General features: G+C 44.3%; 2 protein-coding genes across 3 annotated transcripts in view; both read left to right on the plus strand.

Moving 5' to 3' along the window:
- The window catches only part of LOC139563157 (C-type lectin domain family 18 member A-like), a 33311-nt gene extending 28852 nt beyond the window's left edge, over nucleotides 1-4459 (plus strand). The window contains exons 12-13 of the mRNA XM_071381479.1: nucleotides 3706-3862; nucleotides 4030-4459. Coding sequence (XP_071237580.1) covers nucleotides 3706-3743 — 38 coding nt within the window. The 3' untranslated portion in view covers nucleotides 3744-3862; nucleotides 4030-4459. The remainder of the gene's footprint in view (nucleotides 1-3705; nucleotides 3863-4029) is intronic.
- A 16453-nt stretch (nucleotides 4460-20912) lies between these two features.
- Nucleotides 20913-22673, plus strand: part of LOC139562869 (RNA-binding Raly-like protein) — an 89698-nt gene continuing 87937 nt past the window's right edge. The window contains exon 1 of one of the 2 annotated variants that reach the window (XM_071380986.1): nucleotides 20913-21158. In XM_071380986.1, coding sequence (XP_071237087.1) covers nucleotides 21119-21158 — 40 coding nt within the window. In that variant the 5' untranslated portion in view covers nucleotides 20913-21118. The remainder of the gene's footprint in view (nucleotides 21159-22673) is intronic. The other variant, XM_071380987.1, reaches the window with a different exon arrangement.

Consider the following 22673-nt stretch of genomic DNA (forward strand, 5'->3'; position numbering starts at 1 on the left):
AAATAACAAAAAAGTGGCAAACCGATACAGTCCTAGCTGGTGCAGACAAAACACAAAGACAGGAAACAACCACCCACAATCCCCAACACAAAACAAGCCACCTATATATGATTCTCAATCAGGGACAACGATTGACAGCTGCCTCTGATTGAGAACCATATTAGGCTGGACACAGAAACAGACGAACTAGACACAAAACATAGAATTCCCACCCAGCTCACGTCCTGACCAACACTAAACAAGCAAAACACATAAGAACTCTGGTCAGGACGTTACAGCGATTCATGGTATACAGTATCTAGATTATTTTAAGGTTTTTCTAGCTAAGCTATGTTGTACAATTAAAGGTAAAATCCACTGCATTTCAAACAGTCAGCAATAATCTAATGAATTGTGAAATTATGGCTAGGCTAAATATAATTATTTGATCTAAATAGTTTAACTGGCTTTTTTTTCTCAATAATCACTGATCTGGCTTATTGTAGCAGGCATTATATAAAATTAACACAGGTCTCAAACTAATCTTTATATTTCAAGTTTAGCCAACTTGGATCTTCAGTATTTGCTAGCTTACAAGGCAAAACCGTTAAATTGTTATGAACACATCCTTCTGTCCGTCTCCAACTGTTTGAACAGCATGTTAGCCTGTCCACTGTTACTCTGTGCAGAGCATTGCATTTCCAGAATCAATGTTCATTGAGACTCCAGTTTAAGAGAAGTTGAGACATAAAAAGAGTATCAATACCTTTTACTCTATTACAGTAAAATAATGTCTCAATGTGTTTCGGTGTCCATATGACCCATTCTGTTGGACCACCAAACCTCAAATGCAAATAGCGTGTTGAAACCGCTTATCAGAGAGGAAGAAGTGATCTCATCTTTGTTTTGAGAGGCGGGGGGAGGGGCTTGGTGTGTGTGTAAATGGGAAGGTGCACACCGCCAGAGATGTGTATATAATGATGAGATACTCATGTCTCCGCCCTAACAATGGGAGTCATTGTCCCATAGGCGGGAACGACGGCGACAAGCTTAGGTTCAAAATAAGCCCATAGAAACGCATTGGGTTTATTTTGGACAGATTCTGGAGCAAGTCAAACCTCTAGCTTCGCCTCTTCCTCTCTGACACAGCACAGAACGAGTCAAGGAGACGAGACCAAACAACATGAGAACAAGAGGACATAACGCTCATTAAAATGAAAATGTAATACAGACATTTGGAATATCGCGCAAAAACGTAAATTTGAATTAACCAAATGAATGTGATCGCCCAGCCATAGCGTGCACTGGATATACAACTGTATGTGTGTATCATGCATGTTACAGAAAGAGTGTGTTTGCCCATGTTCTATACCTGTGTGTGTATGAGAGGGCCTGCACGTGTGTGTGTGTGTGTGTGTGTGTGTGTGTGTGTGTGTGTGTGTGTGTGTGTGTGTGTGTGTGTGTGTGTGTGTGTGTGTGTGTGTGTGTGTGTGTGTGTGTGTGTGTGTGTGTGTGTGTGTGTGTGTGTGTGTGTGTGTGTGTGTGTGTGTGTGTGTGTGTGTGTGACTGTGCGTCCATGCTCCATGTGAGAGACAGAGCCCCATCCCAGAGCCAGTTAGCGTGGCTGGCCGGCCTGCAGCCCGCTGGTCTCATGGTGCCCTCTGATAAGCTGGCGCCGTAGCTCACCTCAGAATGGAAGCAGTGCCAGTGGAATTAGCTCCCATTGTCATGGTAATAACAGTGATATTACTGCCCTAGTCCGCCATCGACCCACCATTGTAAGGAAACAGGAATGCAATTTCTCCTGGGGCAGCGAGCGGAAGGAGGATGACAATTACTGTTGTGTGTGAGAGGGAAAGTCTCTAAATGACTCTCCATTCAAGCGAGGCCAATGGGCCAGGAGCCAATTAAAGAGGGAGCAGGGGAAGAGCAGCATCCCCACAACCCACAGCTCTTACACACACACACACACACACACACACACACACACACACACACACACACACACACACACACACACACACACACACACACACACACACACACACACACACACACACACACACACACACACACACACACACACACACACACACACACACACACACACACACACACACACGTTAAGAGGGACAGACTGAGGCACTTCTTTCTTATTGTCAAACACAAGCACACACACAAAGGAATTCTCTCACATGCATAACTCTAGCGGAGTTTGATTTAACGTTACACTGAGTCTCATGACTTATTCATTTGAACACGTTTAAATATTTGGGTTTGTGGACTTCATAATGCAGCGGGGGTTCGTCTGAGCTGCATGGATCCCCTCCCACAGACACCATCCGTCATGATTAAACGCTCCTGTGGTGTTTATGGGATCAGACAGTCTCCTCTGATTCCTACAGATATTTATCTACACAACGAAGTGCCGTGTGAATCACCATGGAGGATGCCAGGGGTAAAAATGGTGACGCCGTTCACTGCTCTCTTTCACAGAAGAAGAATAAAGTACCTGAATAGCAGCGTAGTGGTAGTGTAGCTGGCGGCATGTGGAGGAATATGTGGGCCTTTCAGCAGGGAGGAGAGCTCCAGATTAGTCTGGTTAAACCAGCGGCTGATAATCAGCCACAACAATAGAGCCAATTACTCAGAGCCCACAGATAACTGAGCTCCCCTTCAGACCCAACCCTTCCTCTCCTCTCCTCCGCTATGGCTCATTTATTCTGGAGGTGTTTCTCTCTCTCTCTCTCTCTCTCTCTCTCTCTCTCTCTCTCTCTCTCTCTCTCTCTCTCTCTCTCTCTCTCTCTCTCTCTCTCTCTCTCTCTCTCTCTCTCTCTCTCTCTCTCTCTCTCTCTCTCTCTCTCTCTCTCTCTCTCTCTCTCTCTCTCTGTGTGTGTGTATAAGTATCTCAAAGCAGCAGGGCTACTGAAGGCTGCAATCAGTAGTCAATTAAAGCCTTTTACATTCCAATGGTAATGAGGGCTCCAATGCCCACCTGCGAGGAGGGAGGGCGGAGGGGATGGGGGGGGGGGGGGGGGGGTGAGGAGTGTCTGATTATGACTCTTATGGGGAGGTTGATGGTAGGGGATAGACATTTGCAGACAAGGCCTATAGAGTTATCATAAACCTATGTCCCTCCAGTCATTGGGGGATGCAGTGTGTTCTGGTTTTCATCCCTACCTTTTACTAACTGATTAAGACCTGAGACACCAGGTGAGTGGATTCTCCAACCAATCAATGGCCCTGATTGCCAAATTAAGGGCCAGCATCAGAGACTGTTGCCCCCGAGGGTCACCCAGATGTGAACCCCTTGTCCCCTGTATAACCTCATTGTGTTTGGGAGAACTAGTTGAAGAGTAAATAGCACACCACTGCTCAGAGAAACACTCTATAGGATAGGTTGATAAGGTTGCATCTTTATTTCTCTCCAAGGTACTAATGCATTTCTCATTTATTTCCCAGACCTGCAAATCCATACACACAAAGCCAATTATATGGTTATGGGGAGAGAGAATTATCAGGGCCCACTGCCTAATAGGAACAGTAACTAATTTTAGCCCAAACCAATAACTGAATCTATTCAAAGGGAGCTTGTGAATACGCTACAGTTCCCCTCATCATTAAACCAATATCTTTTAGCCCTTTATCTACATTATGGGAACATGTTCTCTCTATTCTCTCTTCCCTCTGTCTTTGTCTACTCCTCTCTCCCTCTCTTTATTGCAGACCGAGCGCCCGGCACATTGCATTTGGATGCCAGATGAACTTTGATAAGAGTTAATGAGAAAGCAGCATTGTGCTGTGAGGACAGAATGGCCCTGGCTGCTCTTGAGAGCCCCCTCACCACAAGATGGAGAGAAAAGAACTGCCCACTCTACCTACTGTATGTCTGGCAATAGGAGGGGGGAGGATGGGGAGGAAGGGGAAGAGGTCGGATGATAACGGGGAGGGAGGAGGAACAGTACATTTTCAGTCAGTGACCATTTTGTCTTGTTATTAACCATTTAACCTACTCTCCCTCTGTTTACATGTTCTCCGTTACGGCTGCAGGTTTCATCTCAAAATGGCATCACCCGTCCGCAGAATCTACAGCAGCTAACCTGGATGGGACCTCTAACCACACTCTTTATAAAAGGGTCGTGTTCAGCTCAGGCCAAGACATTTAACAACACTGGAGTGGGAAATGGGAAATAGAGTAGATTGGTTTGCTTTAGATGCATTAGTTCTGCCTGATGATATTAAGCCATGATAGACAGACTACGCTCGTTGCAACTCATAGAACTCATAATTCTCATAAGTAAAGTGTAACATCTATTTATTTTAATGAGCATCTATCATGACTTTCTGTTTTTCCAACGTTTAGTCCCAGTGTCTTTATGGAAATTGAGAACATTTCAGAATGTCCATGAGCCTCTACTGTGAAGATAATGGATTTGACCTGCTGTTTACTTCATCCCAATAAAATCTTCCTTTGCATTTGATTTATAAACACTTAATGGCCTCAAGGAGGATACGAAATAATCGTCAGGCTCCGATCAAATAAAATCGAAATAAAATCAGATGCAAGCATACTTCTGTTAAATGCGGTCTAACTTGCGTGCGTGCGTGCGTGCGTGCGTGGAGCTGATTCGTGAGATGGCGAGGTGGAGAGACAGGGCTCGTCTCAGACACGCCAGAGAGGCTAATGTATCTCTTCAGCTCTCTGATTAGAACCATTTATCGGAGAGGAGGGAGGGGAGGATGAGGAGTGTTGGAGAGTGGGAGGGATACAGGGATAGACGAGGAGAGTAGAGTGAAAGTGGGATGTGGAGGAGAAGGAGTGTGGAGAAACAAGACAGGGAGAAGCAAGGAAAGAAGGAGTGAGATGGAGGAGTGAGGGAGGAAGCAAAAACATGGAGCGGAGAGTGAGGCAGAAACAGAGGAGATGGGAGGGGAAAAGAGAAGCGATAAGAGGAGAGAGGAGTTGGACTGGAGAGAGAGAGAGGAAGGGTGAAAAAGGGCATAGAGGAGAGAGGATGGTCCTCTACAGTGGAGAGGTGCACCTGGTCAACTGATGAGACGGGTCTTTAGCTCTGGGGAAGAGGAGAGGTAGAGGGGAGGAGGGGATCTGGCAGAGGAGTAGAAAAGCGAGGGAGTGTGCCAATAAATGAATAAATAACAGAGGGAGAGATGAGAGGGCCTCTCAAGGACGTCATATCTTAATTGAAAATGACAGCTTCAATTAAAAATGTAATCATTCTGTCCGTTTTCTAATTAAAATGGGTACGGCTGATAGTTTGTCTTATTAACTTCAAAGGGTGATGCAGTGCGACGGGGGGGGGGGGGGGGGCGGGGTATCGTTAGTCGAAGTGGGAGGAAAGGGAAGGAGAGGGGTGAGGAAGGGTGAGGATGAGGAGGGAAAGAGCGGATGAAAGGGTGTCCTCCTGTGTAAAGGGATGCCACCCACTCACCTACTCTGACCTACGAGTGAGAGGAGCAGACAAGAATGGAGCTGGATGACAGATAAATCTTTTGAAACATTTATTTGTCTTTGATCCTCTTCATGAGTTGATTGTGAAAGAAGACTGACAGAGTTTGTTGTTGTTTGTTTGTGCAGGCGGTTGGACAGGAGGAGTGGCTGGCATGACTTTACACGGCTCTCTTACTCTACTCCCTGCAGCGAGGAACAGCATCAGTCACCACTCCAAGCACTCTCACTCAGTATGGGTCTCGGTCTCTCTCTCTCTCTCTCTCTCTCTCGGTCTCTCTATCTCGGTCTCTCTCTCAGTCTCTTTCTCTCTCTCTTCTCTTCCAAAGTGACCCCCTCCCTGTCTTTCACCAACTCATACCACAGAGTATTCATGCGTTGATAGAGTAGCTAAACACTGTAGTCTTGATCAAAGGTCCATTGGTATGAGGATAGAGCTCCACTCTGTGGTGAGATTCCTGCTCTTTTCTTTTCTGGGGCATTTATTCAGCTCTCTATTGTGTGGAGCTAGTCGTCTCTGTTGTATTTAGCGTCGTGCCATATTGATTTCCCCTCAGTGCTGGAAAGACCACATTTTAAACCGGGTGCCTTGACGTGAGGAGAATAGAGTGGTGGGAAAAGACACACATATACACCCATGCAAGCACACAGATACACACACAAACTCACACACAAGCACACACGCACACACAGTGACTTCACAGTTTATTTAGCCCAAGACCAACAGGATTATTGAGGTGGGATTAGGTCAGATTAGAGGCAGTGAAGGAGAATTCCATTCAGTCTGAGAAAGACAAATACGCTGGACAAACTGGCTATTTGAATGTGCAAAGAAAACAGCCCCATTCTTTCCATTACTCCTCCTGTCACTATTTTCTCATTTTCATTTTTCATATTTTCAATACCCCTTATCCTTTAATCTGATTGTATGTTGATTCCTGTTATACTGTAGACACACTGTTCTACAGCAAACACACAAACACTCACATCTCTCCATACTCATCCCAAAACTCTCCTCATACATCCCTCTCTATTCAGACTGTTGCAGACTGATCCCTAGAAACACACTGCGATTTCGGACGTCTGAAGAGGTCCTGAGAACGTCAATATATGCCACTCACCCCAAAAAATGTAGGCGATTGCCCAGCACTGAGCAAACTGGTGATGCTCGGAGCCGGAGCACACTGTTTAGACCACGGCGCTATGGCAGTTCACAATGCTCTAGCAAGCCGCAAGAATACTGTGAATACTGATGAGACCTGATAGTAATAGTGCATTGTTTTTAATTATTTTGTTTTAAGCCTTCCCCAAACCATAGCCCTAACCTTAACCACTCAGAATGAATACCTAAACGTAACCTTTTGAGTTGTTTCTGTTTTAACTCTGTAACCACGCGTAAATAATTCATAAAAAATAGACATTCATCCAATAATACGTCAAATTTTGAAGGGAAACTATGAGATATTTTTGCTATATTCACCCTCCTTTACAGTGGGTTCTGGTGAGGGCTCCTCATGCGTAGTGTGGACACACTGCAGCTGACCTTGACAGTGCTGAGATCACTTACCGCAGGGAGAGAAGGAGTGGATCGTTAGGTTGTGGCGAGAATAGAGACACGTCAGAGAGGATGGCGGTGTAAAACTATTAAACCAGGCAGGTGGAAAAGCTTCAACAGTGAGCAGCTGTAACTGAGCAACCTTCAACTTGATGAGAGACAAAAAAGGAGAGAGAGAGAGAATGAGAGAATGAATGCTATTTTGTGAAAGGTTATCCATCAATGAAAAAGTGTGTGTGTGTGTGTGTGTGTGTGTGTGTGTGTGTGTGTGTGTGTGTGTGTGTGTGTGTGTGTGTGTGTGTGTGTGTGTGTGTGTGTGTGTGTGTGTGTGTGTGTGTGTGTGTGTGTGTGTGTGTGTGGTAAAGGACCATGTGTGTTTTATTGCCATAGTTGCATTGTCAGGTCAACATAGACCTGGATCTCATTCACATGACATTCCTGTTCTGTTATTCTGCAGGCATTCTTATCCAGAGCAACTAACAGTATGAGTCATGCACATAACACGCAGCCAACACAAGCAGAAACCCTTGGGACAAACTTGATTAAATAAATGCAAAAACCCTATGACTAAAAATGTGCAATACAAACACAAATGTTTAGGATATAGGTTGATGTGGTATATGGCTTTAATTTGATAAGTGTTAGAGCCAGTATCATACATGTAGTTTCCGTGTCCTTTCCGTGTGCTTTCACAAGTATGCTCTTTAGAACACACAAACCCTCCATCCATAAGCATGTTCATTTCCAACATTGTTCCGAGACCGAGAGCCTCTTCCACATAATCAGCGCTTTGATTTATTTTGCATAGACAGAGATGATCATTAGTTTGTGATGGTGGCAGCAAATTGGACTTACAAGGCACCTAATATCTTCCTCCCACTTAGAAAAACAATTTTCCTGCTTATTATATTAGTGGGCCGCACTTCTCCCCAGCTAATCATCCTTCTCTTCTTCGTCACAGAGAGAGTGAAAAAGAGAGAGATAAAGTGGGAAAGGAGAGAGATGAGCCGGCAGATTCAGATAATCACTTCTGCTACGAGGATTAGAGAGATTCTTCTCTTTCAGAGCTGCTGTCTCAGTGGATCAGTGTGTGTGTGTCTGCATGTGTGTCTGCCTGTGTGTCTGCGTGTGTATGTGTGCCTCTGTGTATGTGTGCATCTGTGTGTGAATTCCTCAGTGTGTGATTCCCTGTGAGCTACTGTGTAGGAACATATCCCTTACACTCTGAAAAACAACTCACTAATTGCATTTGACCTCTAATTTTCTGTGTATGCAGATGAAACCCATCAAATATCTATTCAATTTGGCTGTATATTGTTTTCCCTTTCTCCCACATAGTGTCTCTTTCTCTCTGTTCCTCTCCTCCTCTCTCCCTCCATTCTGATTTTCATCAGACTCTGTGGCCGTGGCACTGGTTGTTAGAGATGTCTGGTTAGAGTGTTATCGTCCCGGCCGGGAGGGGAGGGAGAGCCTACCAGGCTCTGGCGTGACAGAGAGAGAGACAGGGCTGCGGAGGATGATAAATGGGGTGTCAGTGAACGCTACTCTGTTCTAAAGCGTTCTCCACTGCCTCTGTCTCATTAGACCCAGCCAGCCCTCTGTCGCGACCAAGAAGGTGCTAATGCAAAGTTAACTGCCTCTCCTTCTCTCAAATCAAATCAAATCAAATTGTATTGGTCGCATACACATATTTGCAGAAGTTATCGCAGGTGCAGCGAAATTATTGTGTTTCTAACTCCAACAGTGCAGTAATACCTAGCAATACAAAACAATACACACAATTCCCCAAAATTTGAATTAAGAAATATCTCCATCTCTCTCCACGCCAAAACATAGTTTCATCTGCCTGCCTCCCCCTAGCTAACTCGTCATCACATGAAACACTTTTCTTTAAATGATGGATTCTCCACTGAGGGACCTAGCTGGGTCTGGCTCGGCTGGAGCTTGGCTGGGCCTGCTCTCTTTGTTCAGCACATCACAAGTTTGGAAAGTGTTGTTGAACAGTCTGACTGTCCCATATCCCAGGGTGCATCTCCACAATGCCTGCAGGACTCTGATCAAAATCACCTTGAACATTCACATGCATCCATCTATCCAGTATACAACCATATATACATCTCATGGGTTTGTAGTGTAACTTCAGATGTCAGTCCCGCTGTGCTGCAGTGGGGTTTGTCCATATGCTATACTCTGTAACCCTGTTTATCTTACTTGAGTAATCACTGATCTAACACGATTGGATGGGTGAAAGGCAGAGTTCCATTACAGGTTTTGCAGACCCAGTCTTGTCAGATCAGTGATCAGTCAAAGGAAGGGGGAAGGAATGATGCACTTAGGATGTGTTCAAGCAGGGCCATTGTCTTATTAATGACAGTGTAGTAAGTGCTGCAGTATGGAGGGTGAAACTCCATCATAAACAGCCCTATAGGACAGCAGTTGATATGCAGTGCAGGTTTGCGCGTACAGTGTAGTGAGCTGTTCTGAGGGAGGTACTGTAGTGTGGACTGTAGAGTGATTGGGAGGTTGGGTTGGATCCCTCGGTTAGAGCTTTCTAGTGGAATGAAAGCTTGGCTGCAGTCCTTCTCCCATTAGCCCTTCCAACACTCACTGCTGCCACGGTTACCCAACGTCCCATCCCCCGCTCTTTGATCAAGTGGCGTCAATCTCAAACACACACACACACAGTCAAACACACATACTCCCCTCTCGCCCAGGCAAGTTTTAACAGATGGTTGGTCATGGCTTAGAGACCCAGACTCTGACTTTCTGTCCACTTGAGATGGCAACTCTGCACCGGACATAATGAGACTCTCGCACACAGAACACCAGCCAGAGACATGATGGCGGTAGACAGACAGAAAGTGGGGGGTGGGGGGAGGGAGAGAGAGAAAGAAAAAGCAGGAGACACAGGCAGACAGAGCGAGATAGAAACAGAGAGAATGTGTGAGAGAGGGGTAAAAGATAGAGGGTGAGGAAGAGAGAGAGAATGGAAGGGGGAGTGAAAGAGAGAGAAAGGGAAGGGAAATGAAAGAGAAAGGTAGTCAATGATAATGTATGAGCTGCCTTTTCTGATCTGTAGCAGCTGGGAGGGGAGTAGTGATGCATTTAAAGAGAAGATTATTATGTCAAGACTCAGTAATACCTCTGTGAACACTCAACTTCAGTTTGTGTGTGTGGGGGGGATGCATGTGATTACTTGTGTGTGTGTGTGTGTGTGTGTGTGTGTGTGTGTGTGTGTGTGTGTGTGTGTGTGTGTGTGTGTGTGTGTGTGTGTGTGTGTGTGTGTGTGTGTGTGTGTGTGTGTGTGTGTGTGTGTGTGTGTGTGTGTGTGTGTGTGTGTGTGTGTGTGACTGGCTCTGATTTCCCCTATGATGAGAATAGATGCGTCCAGACATAGCAAGCACCACTGCCCTCCCTTTTTTACTCCCTGGCCATATTACCTCCCTCCCTTTCCCCTACTCTTTGGCCTTGTTCCTCAGTGCTCGCTCTCCTTCCCCCTCACTGCTCTATATTTTTCTCTTTCCCTTGTGCCTCTGTCTTTCTCCTCCTCTCTCCCTATCCTTCACCTTCCTCTCCCTCTATCCCTTAACTCTGTCTCACTGCCTCTCCAACTCTCTCCCTCACTCACACTCTGTCTCACCTTCTCCCAATGCCTGTTCCTTTTAGCCTCTCTTCCTTTGTCTCCTACCCCTCTCTCTTTCTTCTCCCACCACGCCCCACGTCTCGCTCCAACCCCCCCCCGATGCTCCAAGTCGATGTCACGAACTACAATGTGTGTAACTGACCACAGAGGTTCTGAACAATATTTTCTCTAGCTACCCTCACTGAGTCAGATGTTGGGCTTGTAGGGCCTTGGATTTCACTGTTTGACTGACATGGAAAAGAAAGAAGTTAAAAACAATGACATACTGTACTACTGTGTTATTTTGTTTTTCCATGTAAAATAGGGACCTTGTAGCAGTAATAAGGGCAGAAAAGTTGCAAGAGGCAGGCAGGTTCAGGTGCAAAAGAGCTTTTATTTTTTACAGATGACGATGCTGATCCAGCCTTTTAAATATATATATTTACTAACTTGTTAATAATACTTCAATTTAAATCAAAGAAAAGCAGTGATCCACTATACAGATAGCCACGCTAGCTTCACCATCATGTTGGTGCTAGCAAGCAGGCTAAAGAGTGCTAGGTATCAACAGCCAATCCAGTAGGGGCTGGAAACAGTGAGCTTTGATTGGTCAATAGCAACGCGATCTTGTGGAGTACACAACAAAAGTTCAGCTTTTCCCAACTTTGGTCCCGCCCTGTTCACACTACTGCCCAACTGTCCCCAGCCTGCTTCACTTCCCTTCTTTGAAAATCAATGGGAATCCGTTGTTTCATCTCCTCCAATGTGCTAAATGGATTTCTATCGTAACTATTGGAACGTGCCAATGCGCACATTTAACTTTGACTGGTGCCGGATATTTAACACTGAGGACACAGCAAACAAACACATTTGATGAAAAAATGTATATTGCGAATGTTCCTGTGCACTATAAATATTGCGCACACTCAGAGGAGAGGAAATTATATATGAAATGCAACAACATATTGTTGGCCTACCAAACATGAAACAAAAATGTCTAAAATTTTGCAGTTAACAGTAAGGGAATGCGATGGTGTAATGCTCGTGATTATTGTAATATTATATGGAATATTTAACAAACAGCATAAAACATTTTCAATACGGGAACAAAGCACTCTCAATTGGCGGGAGATCGGAGAGGGCACTAGTGGAGAGACAGGTCTAGTGAGTCTTCACCACACTCCAGTGATGCAGTAGGCTATGGTTGTGCCTGTGTATGTGAAGAGAGAGTTGATTGAAGTGTGTGTGTGTGTGTGTGTGTGTGTGTGTGTGTGTGTGTGTGTGTGTGTGTGTGTGTGTGTGTGTGTGTGTGTGTGTGTGTGTGTGTGTGTGTGTGTGTGTGTGTGTTACTACACAGTGATTAGTGTGTCTTTGTTTGTTGAAGAGCATTATTTAGTCACCCGTGTAAATCCTGATGGGTAATTACATGGATTAGGATGGCTCTTTCAGAGTGCTGGTGGAGATGGGCCTTAAAGGTAAGGTAGCATAAATGTAACCACATGTAACATATGGATTTGCATCAGAATACTCATCAAAAGTCCCAATGCAAAGTTACACCTCACTTTTCTATTTTTCGAAGAATGCCGAAGTCATGACGGAAAAAACATTTGCGGGGTGTAACGTAGAACCCAGCAAGCCAGCCTATTCGCTATAATGTAAACTCGGACAGAAATAACTTCAAATGTATAACTTAAAATTAAACCAAATCATTACACTCATGACTACTGGTTTCAATGACCTTTTCTGACAACTTACAAGCAAATACTTTATGAATTGATTGTTATAAATCAGCTTGGAAGGTCGCTAGCTAACTAGTCTGCCAGTGTTAGCCCTACTAGCTTAGCACTGCGTGAGTCAGCCAGTTGCTATCAACACCTAGCTTACAGCTACATTAAAGTAAACCAAAGTTTTGAAAATAAATTAATGCCATCTAACCAGTTATCAAATAATGTTACCAGTATATGCAGTTATTTTAGCCAGCAAACCAGCCAGCTAAAGTTAGTTATTTTAGCCTGCTAGCTAGCCTAGCCAGCTAACTAGCCTAGCTAGCCAACCACCACAGTCGACATTGCTAAGTAGCCAGAGAACAAGCACAGATGGGGTTAGTTATAAATATCTTGAAACAACTAACGTAAACTCACCCCATTCCGTACAAATGTGCGTAACCGCGACATTCAAACGAGGATACAAAGAAAACTAATGGGACTGTAGCGACTGTGTTGACTTCAAAATCGGGGGTGTGAACTAGGTTTCTATTCAAGTGTTGATCGACATGGTAATGGCTCTATAGTATTGGAGAAAAGTTTAAAAAACTGACCCTCCGTTACATCTTGACGTGTCATGTCGTAACGTACAGCACGCATAAAGCAACTATTTCTGTCTTACAATCTCTCTCCACCAGGTGTAGCACTTCTCCTATCGTTTAAAAACAAGAAATGAACAGTGACGGGGTAAGGGGGATACCTAGTCATTTTTTTCGTCATCATTGCATGCGATCATCATTCTCAAAGCCGCTGTTTACTTCTAAGATCACTTTAGCACCGCCCTAAAAACCAGACTCAAATTCGACACAAACCTTCAAATAGGTATGTAATGACACATTATATAAACTCTTTATAGTGTTTTATTTACATTTTAGAGGCGATAAGGTGATAAGTTGGACAGATCGAGTGAAAAAAGCAATTTTCCCACATGACATCTGTCCTTCTCACTACCACGCATTAGTTTCATTTAGTTTCGCTAAAACATAACTATGTTTGTAGTTATAGGTAACTATATAGATTGTGACTACAACTAAGTTACTAAGTCTTTGACCAAACTGTGTTGCTACTTTGGTGAGTAAAAACTCATGCTTCCTACCCTTTAATACCTGTGTGTCTGTGTGTGTTTACGACTTCCCTCCCAAACCACAACCCCAAGTCATGAGCAAACAAACCCAATTGTTATCATACGGATCAGTAGAAATCTGAGGTTTTCTTATGGCTTTTCAAAGTGTTATTTAGTGTTGACAACAACAGCCTCTCTACCTAAAGCCAGTCTACTCTGTGTTGACTTTTTAATAGGCTAATTAAATACCTAGATGAAAGCCTCTACCCTGGGACCATCAGCTCTACATTCTACAGGCCTGTATACACAACAGTACACTAAACAAAGGAACAACTATTAACGATGCTGATGGTTACAGATGGATTCAGTTGATTTTGGTGTTAATGGTTATGATGATTGTAAACACAGGCCTAAGTGATATTAATGATGCAGGGAGCTACAGCAGAACTATTTATCCTAGGCTCAGCCTTCATGGATTGATTTATACAGTGTGTGTGTGTGTGTGTGTGTGTGTGTGTGTGTGTGTGTGTGTGTGTGTGTGTGTGTGTGTGTGTGTGTGTGTGTGTGTGTGTGTGTGTGTGTGTGTGTGTGTGCACGTGTGCAAGATTGCTTGCCTATATCTGCATGGATGCATGCGCATACAGTGCCTTCAGAAGGTATTTACACCCCTTGACTTTTTCCATATTTTGTTGTGTTACAAATTGGGATTAAAATGGATTTAATTGTTGTTGTTTTTTCAACGATCTACACAAAATACTCTGTAATGTCAAAGTGGAAGAAAAATTATATATATTTTTTAAGATGAATGAAACTAAAACACTAATATATCTTGATTAGATAAGTATTCAATCCCCTCAGTCAATACATGTTAGAATTACCTTTGGCAGCGATTACAGCTGTGAGTCTTTTTGGGTAAGTCTCTAAGAGCTTTGCACATCTCGATTGTACAATATTTGCCTATTATTTTTCAATCTAATTCTTCAAGCTCTGTCAAGTTGGTTGTTGATCATTGCTAGACAGTCTTGCCATAGATTTTCAAGATTTTAAGTAAAAACTGTAACTAGGCCAAGCAGGAACATTCAATGTCGTCTTGGTAAGGAACTCCGGTGTATATTTGATCTTGTGTTTTAGGTTATTGTCCTTCTGGTTGTCCTAGTGGTACTCAGTTATGTGTTGTGTGAGATTTGCCCTGAACATAATGCTTTGCATTCAGGATAAAAAAGTGTATTTCTTTGACACATTTTTTTCAGTATTGCTTTAGTGCCTTATTGCAAACAGGATGCATGTTTTGGAATATTTGTATTCTGTACATCCTCAGTTTTCTCCTATCACAGCCATTAAACTCTGTAACTGTTTTAATGTCACCGTTGGCCTCATGCTGAAATCCCTGAGCAGTTTCCTTCCTCTCCGGCAACTGAGTTAGGAAGGACACCTGTATGTTTGTAGGAACTGGGTGTATTTGTAACGACCTGGGTGTCGGGGGGTGTGAAATCAGACGCAGGAACAGCAGAGCTTCAATATGTTGATTCTTTAATGCCCAACTGGCAAACAAAATGTCCAACACGGACTTACTGGGTGTCATAAACAACTGTCCAAAAACACGGGAGACAAACCCAGCCCACAATACATAAACCACTCCCGAAATCCAAAGCTACAAATGAACAATCCCGCACAAAGAAGCGTACGGGCTGGCTGACTAATAAAGCCACACTAATTACCAATTACCTAAACACAGGTGATACAAATAAACACATAAGGAGGGGGAGGAAAAAGAGTCAGTGGCAGCTAGTAGGCCGGTGACGACGACCGCCGAGCGCCACCCGAACGGGAAGGAGAGCCTGCCTCGGTTGAAGTCGTGACAGTATTGATACACCAAGTCTAATTAATAACCTCACCATGCTCAAAGGGTTATTCAATGTCTGCTTTTCTTCATTTTTTACCCATCTACCAATAGGTGCCCTTCTTTGTGAGGCATGGAAAACCTCCCTGGTCTTTGTGCGTGAATCTTGAAATTCACTACTCGACTGAGGGACCTTACAGATAATTGTATACGTGGGGTACAGTGATGGGGTAATCATTCAAAAATCATGTTAACCACTATTATTTCACACAGAGCAGTAGCGGTGTGTCGGTAAAATCCCTGGGGAAGCCAAGCCAAGTGAGTAAAAAAGACATATTGTGTTGTGATAATTGTGTTGTTTGCTCTATAACCCATTCGGTCATACGCCACTGTGATACACCATAAGGCCGAGACAACAAAAAGACAGTCACACATAGGAGGAATAAATGTGTTTCTTCACAAAACCGGAGAGCAGCATCTGTCCGGGGAAGTCCACAAAGCAAATATTGCTTGTAACAAACAGTTACGTGACCTACAGCATGGTCAAGCAAGTTAATGTTTTCGACAGTTAACTAAACAACTACTGCTTTAGAACCACTGAGTTACCACAAGCCAGCACAAAGACAACAGGAGCACTGCCTCTGCTATTCAAGCACCATTTCAACATCATCAAACAACTAGAACTATATATGCTTATTTTAATGCAGTGAAGACTTAACTTAAAGATACAAAAAACAATTGAGTCCAATCAATGTTCCTAAATATCATGGTGCTGTCCATGGTACTGATTTCTATGTATGTACAGTGGGGAGAACAAGTATTTGATACACTACCGATTTTGCAGGTTTTCCTACTTATAAAGCATGTAGAGGTCTGTAATTTTTATCATAGGTACACTTCAACTGTGAGAGACGGAATCTAAAACAAAAATCCAGAAAATCACATTGTATGATTTTTAAGTAATTAATTTGCATTTTATTGCATGACATAAGTATTTGATCACCTACCAACCAGTAAGAATTCCGGCTCTCACAGACCTGTTCGTTTTTCTTTAAGAAGCCCTCCTGTTCTCCACTCATTACCTGTATTAACTGTACCTGTTTGAACTCGTTACCTGTATAAAAAGACACCTGTCCACACACTCAATCAAACAGACTCCAACCTCTCCACAATGGCCAAGACCAGAGAGCTGTGTAAGGACATCAGGGATAAAATTGTAGACCTGCACAAGGCTGGGATGGGCTACAGGACAATAGGCAATCAGCTTGGTGAGAAGGCAACAACTGTTGGCGCAATTATTAGAAAAAGGAAGAAGTTCAAGATGACGGTCAATCACCCTCGGTCTGGGGCTCCATGCAAGATCTCACCTCGTGGGACATCAATGATCATGAGGAAGGTGAGGGATCAGCCCAGAACTACACGGCAGGACCTGGTCAATGACCTGAAGAGAGCTGGGACCACAGTCTCAAAGAAAACCATTAGTAACACACTACGCCGTCATGGATTAAAATCCTGCAGCGCACGCAATGTCCCCCTGATCAAGCCAGCGCATGTCCAGGCCCGTCTGAAGTTTGCCAATGACCATCTGGATGATCCAGAGGAGGAATGGGAGAAGGTCACGTGGTCTGATGAGACAAAAATAGAGCTTTTTGGTCTAAACTCCACTCGCCGTGTTTGGAGGAAGAAGAAGGATGAGTACAACCCCAAGAACACCATCCCAACCGTGAAGCATGGCGGTGGAAACATCATTCTTTGGGGATGCTTTTCTGCAAAGGGGACAGGACGACTGCACCGTATTGAGGGGAGGATGGATGGGGCCATGTATCGCGAGATCTTGGCCAACAACCTCTTTCCCTCAGTAAGAGCATTGAAGATGGGTCGTGGCTGGGTCTTCCAGCATGACAACGACCCGAAACACACAGCCAGGGCAACTAAGGAGTGGCTCCGTAAGAAGCATCTCAAGGTCCTGGAGTGGCCTAGCCAGTCTCCAGACCTGAACCCAATAGAAAATCTTTGGAGGGAGCTGAAAGTCCGTATTGCCCAGCGACAGCCCCGAAACCTGAAGGACCTGGAGAAAGTCTGTATGGAGGAGTGGGCCAAAATCCCTGCTGCAGTGTGTGCAAACCTGGTCAAGAACTACAGGAAACGTATGATCTCTGTAATTGCAAACAAAGGTTTCTGTACCAAATATTAAGTTCTGCTTTTCTGATGTATCAAATACTTATGTCATGCAATAAAATGCAAATTAATTACTTAAAAATCATACAATGTGATTTTCTGGATTTTTGTAAAAATTACAGACCTCGACATGCTTTGTAAGTAGGAAAACCTGCAAAATCGGCAGTGTATCAAATACTTGTTCTCCCCACTGTATGTGTGTGTGCGTGCATGCATGCACAAGTAAAAAAAAAAAGTTGACCCACCCTACTTGTAGACTAGTTGAAAGCCAATGCCATCCTCCTCTCTTTCATGTTGGCAAAATGGTCTATTGATCTATCATACAGTACACTTTTAGTTTTTGTTGCCCTAGGCTACCGAGCTAACTTCCTTGCATGGGCAACAATGAACCAGCTAAGTTAATTAGCTAGTTAACTTGAACCTACTAGGCTACAAATTGAACTTCAATCGTCTCATAATCTTCGCCGTCATAATCATTGGCCTGTACAGAGAATTAAGTAAAAACCACAAGTCCAAATCCCCATCTCCATCCATGGCTTAGGAAAGGGTCTGATTTAGCAAGCTGGCTACTGCAGGACAACAACACAGCCAGACCAGAAACAAATGTTTACTCCTGAACATATATTATTTTGGCTTGCCATAACAAAGGGGTTGAATACTTACTAACTCAAAACATTTCAGATTTACATTGTTATTAACTTGTAATCATTTCAAAAAACAAAATTCCACTTTGACATTGTGGGTAACTGTGTATAGATCAGTGGCACAACATCTAAATGTAATACATTTTACATTTGTGGAAATGTGTAAAAAGTCAAGGGGTGTGAATACTTTCTGAAGGCACTGTATGAGTGTCCACACTGTGGCGTTGTCTGGTGGGGTCCGCTCTGCATTGACACTTCTTTGGACACTATGTTAACTAACCTCCAAACAAGCTTCAATGCCATACAACACTCCTTCCATGGCCTCCAACTGCTCTTAAACGCTAGTAAAACTAAATGCATGCAATTCAACCGATCGCTGCCAGCACCCGCCCGCCCGACTAGCATCACTACTCTGGAAAGTTCTGACTTAGAATATGTGGACAACTACAAATGCCTAAGTGTCTGGCTAGACTGTAACCTCTCCTTCCAGACTCATATTAAGCATCTCCAATCCAAAATTAAATCTGGAATTGGCTTCCTATTTTGCAACAAAGCCTCCTTCACTCACGCTGCCAAACATCCCTCGTAAAACTGACCATCCTACTGATCCTCGACTTCGGCGATGTCATTTACAAAATAGCCTCCAACACTTCTTCTCAGCAAACTGGATGCAGTCTATCACAGTGCCATCCGTTTTGTCACCAAAGCCCCATATACCATCCACCACTGTGACCTGTATGCTCTAGTCGGCTGGCCCTTGCTACATATTCGTCGCCAAACCCACTGGCTCCAGGTCATCTATAAGTCTTTGCTAGGTAAACCTCCGCCTTATCTCAGCTCACTGGTCACCATAACAACACCCACCCGTAGCACACGCTCCAGCAGGTATATCTCACTGGTCATCCCCAAAGCCAACACCTCCTTTGGCCGCCTTTCCTTCCAGTTCTCTGCTGCCAATGACTGGAACGAATTGCAAAAATTGCTGAAGTTGGAGACATATCTCCCTCACTAACTTTAAGCATCAGCTATCTGAGCAGCTTACCGATCGCTGCAGCTGTACACAGCCCATCTGTAAATAGCCCATCCAACTACCTACCTCATCCCCATATTGTTTTTATTAACTTTTTTGCTCTTTTGCACACCAGTATTTCTACTTGCACATCATCATCTGCACATCTATCACTGTCAATGGGTGTATAGAGGCGAAGTCAGGTGCAGGAGAGTAGAGTGATGTAAACAGGCACACTTTTATTTTAGTTCCAAAAACGAGAGCACTACATAAATCAAACACGCTCAAAACACGGAACATAACAAAAGTAAAGCGCGTAATAAAACACCACAATAACATAAAACAATTACACACAAAACATGATGGGAAACAGAGGGTTAAATACAAGTAGGTTGATTGGGGAAATGAAAACCAGGTGTGTATGGAACAAGACTAGACAAATGGATATATGAAAAATGGAGCAGCGATGGCTAGAAAGCCGGTGACGTCGATCGCCGAACGCCGCCCGAACAAGGAGAGGAGCCGACTTCGGCGGAAGTCGTGACAATCACTCCAGTGTTAATTTGCTAAATTGTAATTACTTCACGACTATTGGCCAGTTTATTTATTGCCTTACCTCCTTACTCCATTTGCAGACACTGTATATAGATTTCTCTATTGTGTTATTGACTGTATTTTTGTTGATCCCATGTGTAACTCTGTGTTGTTGTTTTTTGTCACACTGCTTTGCTTTATCTTGGCCAGGTCGCAGTTGTAAATGAGAACTTGTTCACAACTGGCCTATCTGGTTAAATAAATGTCATTTTTTATTTTTTTTAATGAAATTGACGTGTTTCTGTTGTTGAGTAAATTACTGGTTAATCAAGTGGAGGGAAACAAACACCAAAGGTCTGCTATACCTGTCTGTAATCTCTATCTCCTCACCCTAATCACATTGCACTCGAGGGACACTGCCTGTGTTTATACTGTATGTGTGTGAGTGTGTGTTCAGCATTTGATTGCGTGCATGTGTGTGTGTGTGTCTTAGCCTCAGTAGAATGACTCTGTCTTAGATAAGGCTTAATTAATGTTGCTCTCTCCACAACAGGGAGGTGAGTCTCCCCCCCCCTCTCTCGCTATCGCTCCCTCTCCCCCTCTCTCTCCCCGCCCTCTCTCCCTCCCTCTTTCCCCTCATACTCAAGTATCTACACTGTTAACTCATCCAGTTGTCACCCACAACACCCACATTCTCTGTATGACGTGTGTGTTTGGTGCGTGTGCGTGCCTGTGTATAATGCTATCCCTATGTGATATGAGGTCAGTGGTGAGCTCCTCTCGTCATCTCTGTATTTGGCTCTGCTGTGTCCTCAGATTCATGCTCCTCTCTTAGACCCCTGCCCTCCCCTGTCCCACTTCACTCCCTTAGCCCCCGGCTGTGGATAGAGTTACCCTCTCTTCACCACACCCTACACCCTACACACACACACACACACACACACACACACACACACACACACACACACACACACACACACACACACACACACACACACACACACACACACACACACACACACACACACACACACACACACACACACACTTCTTGGCAGCTCTCTCTTTGCCTGGGCAGACTCTATAAGCCCTGAGCCCCAGCCAGGCTCCTGTTGCTGTGAAAAATAAATTGACACACTCACACTAACACCCCCCCTGCCTGCTGGAGCTAATGGGCTAACCCAGTGCTTCCTCTGTCCACCCCCGCTGCAGAGGGACAGATGGTACATACTGTTGGTGCTGCTCTAACTGCTCTGTCATTGATTCAGTAGTAACACAGTCGTCAGTCCACAGCCTGCTTGCCTGCAGAGAGAGAGCCAAAGCAGGAAGAGAGAAAGAGAGGACATAAGGAGAGAGGAAAAGAGAGTGATTGTGAGAGAGAGAGAGAAGCAGGGAAAGCGTCGAACCATCTGTCTGTCTCCAGTCTGAAAGCCACAGCCGCCCTCTTTGTTTGGCGTCCCTGATATGACCCTGTTCAAAAGTGAGCACCACCGCAGCCCACGATGTGAGTATGCCAGGCTATAGATACCACTCTATGTGTGTCTGTATGTTTCAGTGTGTATGTATGCATCTCCTACTCAATCTCTCTCTGCTTATACCTCCCTCCCTGTTTTTGTCTCTCCCCGTCTATCCCTTTCTTCACCCCCCTTTTTCTACTTTTCACTCCCCTTTCTTTCACATCTCTTTTCTCCTTCCTCCCTACTTTCTCTTGGTTTCTCACCCACTGCCTCTCTATTCCCTAAATCCCTCCGTCCCTATTTCCCCTCTCCTTACTCTATCCCCCCTTTCTCTCTCCCTCTGGTATTTCCTCATGCCGACCCATACGCCTGGCCAGGGATAACCCTGTCTAATGGAACGAGAGACAGAAGGAGAGAGAGAAGGAGTGAGTGAGGTAGTGAAAGGATCCTGAGTTGAGGTGACAGGAACTCGGCTGTTTACTCTCCGAACACAGCTGAGCTTAGCCAAGGACTGGAGAGATGTGTTTGAGAGGACATGAGCGTGATGAGAGCGTGTTATGTGTCTGTCATTTATCTGGGTGTGGGTGCTTGCGAGAGAGAGAGAGAGATAGACAAAGAGAGAGATACAGACAGAGAGGTAGAAAGATATCACTTATGTGTGTCCACATACATGTTACAGTATGTGTGAGCATGGGTGCATGAGATTGCATTATATGACAGATGTCCGCAACTGTGATAGTGTGTTGGCCAACAGAGTGGTGTTGGATTTGGACTCTCTAAGGCATCAGGCTGTGTGCCTGACAGGCTCTCCTGCAGTGCTAGACTGTGTGAATCGATCCTGTGGTTCAGCCAAGACCAGAGCAGCCCAGGAGGAAGAATAAGGGCACAGGGTCAGCTCTCTCTCACTGGAGCAGAGAGGACAGAGCGAGAGTCTTCAGGACCCGAGGGCTAGAGCTGAACCTTCTACCCAGCTGAGCCTTCACTAGGGTTGTTAATAACTGTGGAGAGTGGGATTACATCGGTGCACAGGGAAGATGCTATTTGTATTGCACGTCTTAGCCACTGCATGCGTATATGTAAAAAGAGAGAAAGGGCGAGGGGGGAGAAGACATTATTAAAAGCCCACTGCAGTCAAAAACATGATTTACCTGTGTTTTATCCAGAAAATGATGCCATGGCTTTAGAAGCTTCTGATAGGCTAATTGACATAATTTGAGTGTCACGGCTGTGTGTAGAGACGGACCAAGGCGTAGCGTACTCTGAGTTCCACATCTTTATTTTTTGTGAAACTTACAAAAGAAACCTAAAGGAAACAAACAACGAACCGTAACATAAGAGGTGCTACATGAACTCAAAAACAAGTGGCTGCCTAAATATGATCCCCAATCAGAGACAACGATAAACAGCTGACTCTGATTGGGAACCATACCAGGCCAACATAGACATAAAACAACCTAGATAACCCACCCTAGTCACACCCTGACCTAACCAACATAGAGAATAAAAGACTCTCTATTGTCAGGGCGTGACATTGAGTCAATTGGAGGTGTAGCTGTGGATGT

This window comes from Salvelinus alpinus, chromosome 33, assembly GCF_045679555.1.
Source record: "Salvelinus alpinus chromosome 33, SLU_Salpinus.1, whole genome shotgun sequence".
Taxonomy (NCBI): domain Eukaryota; kingdom Metazoa; phylum Chordata; class Actinopteri; order Salmoniformes; family Salmonidae; genus Salvelinus; species Salvelinus alpinus.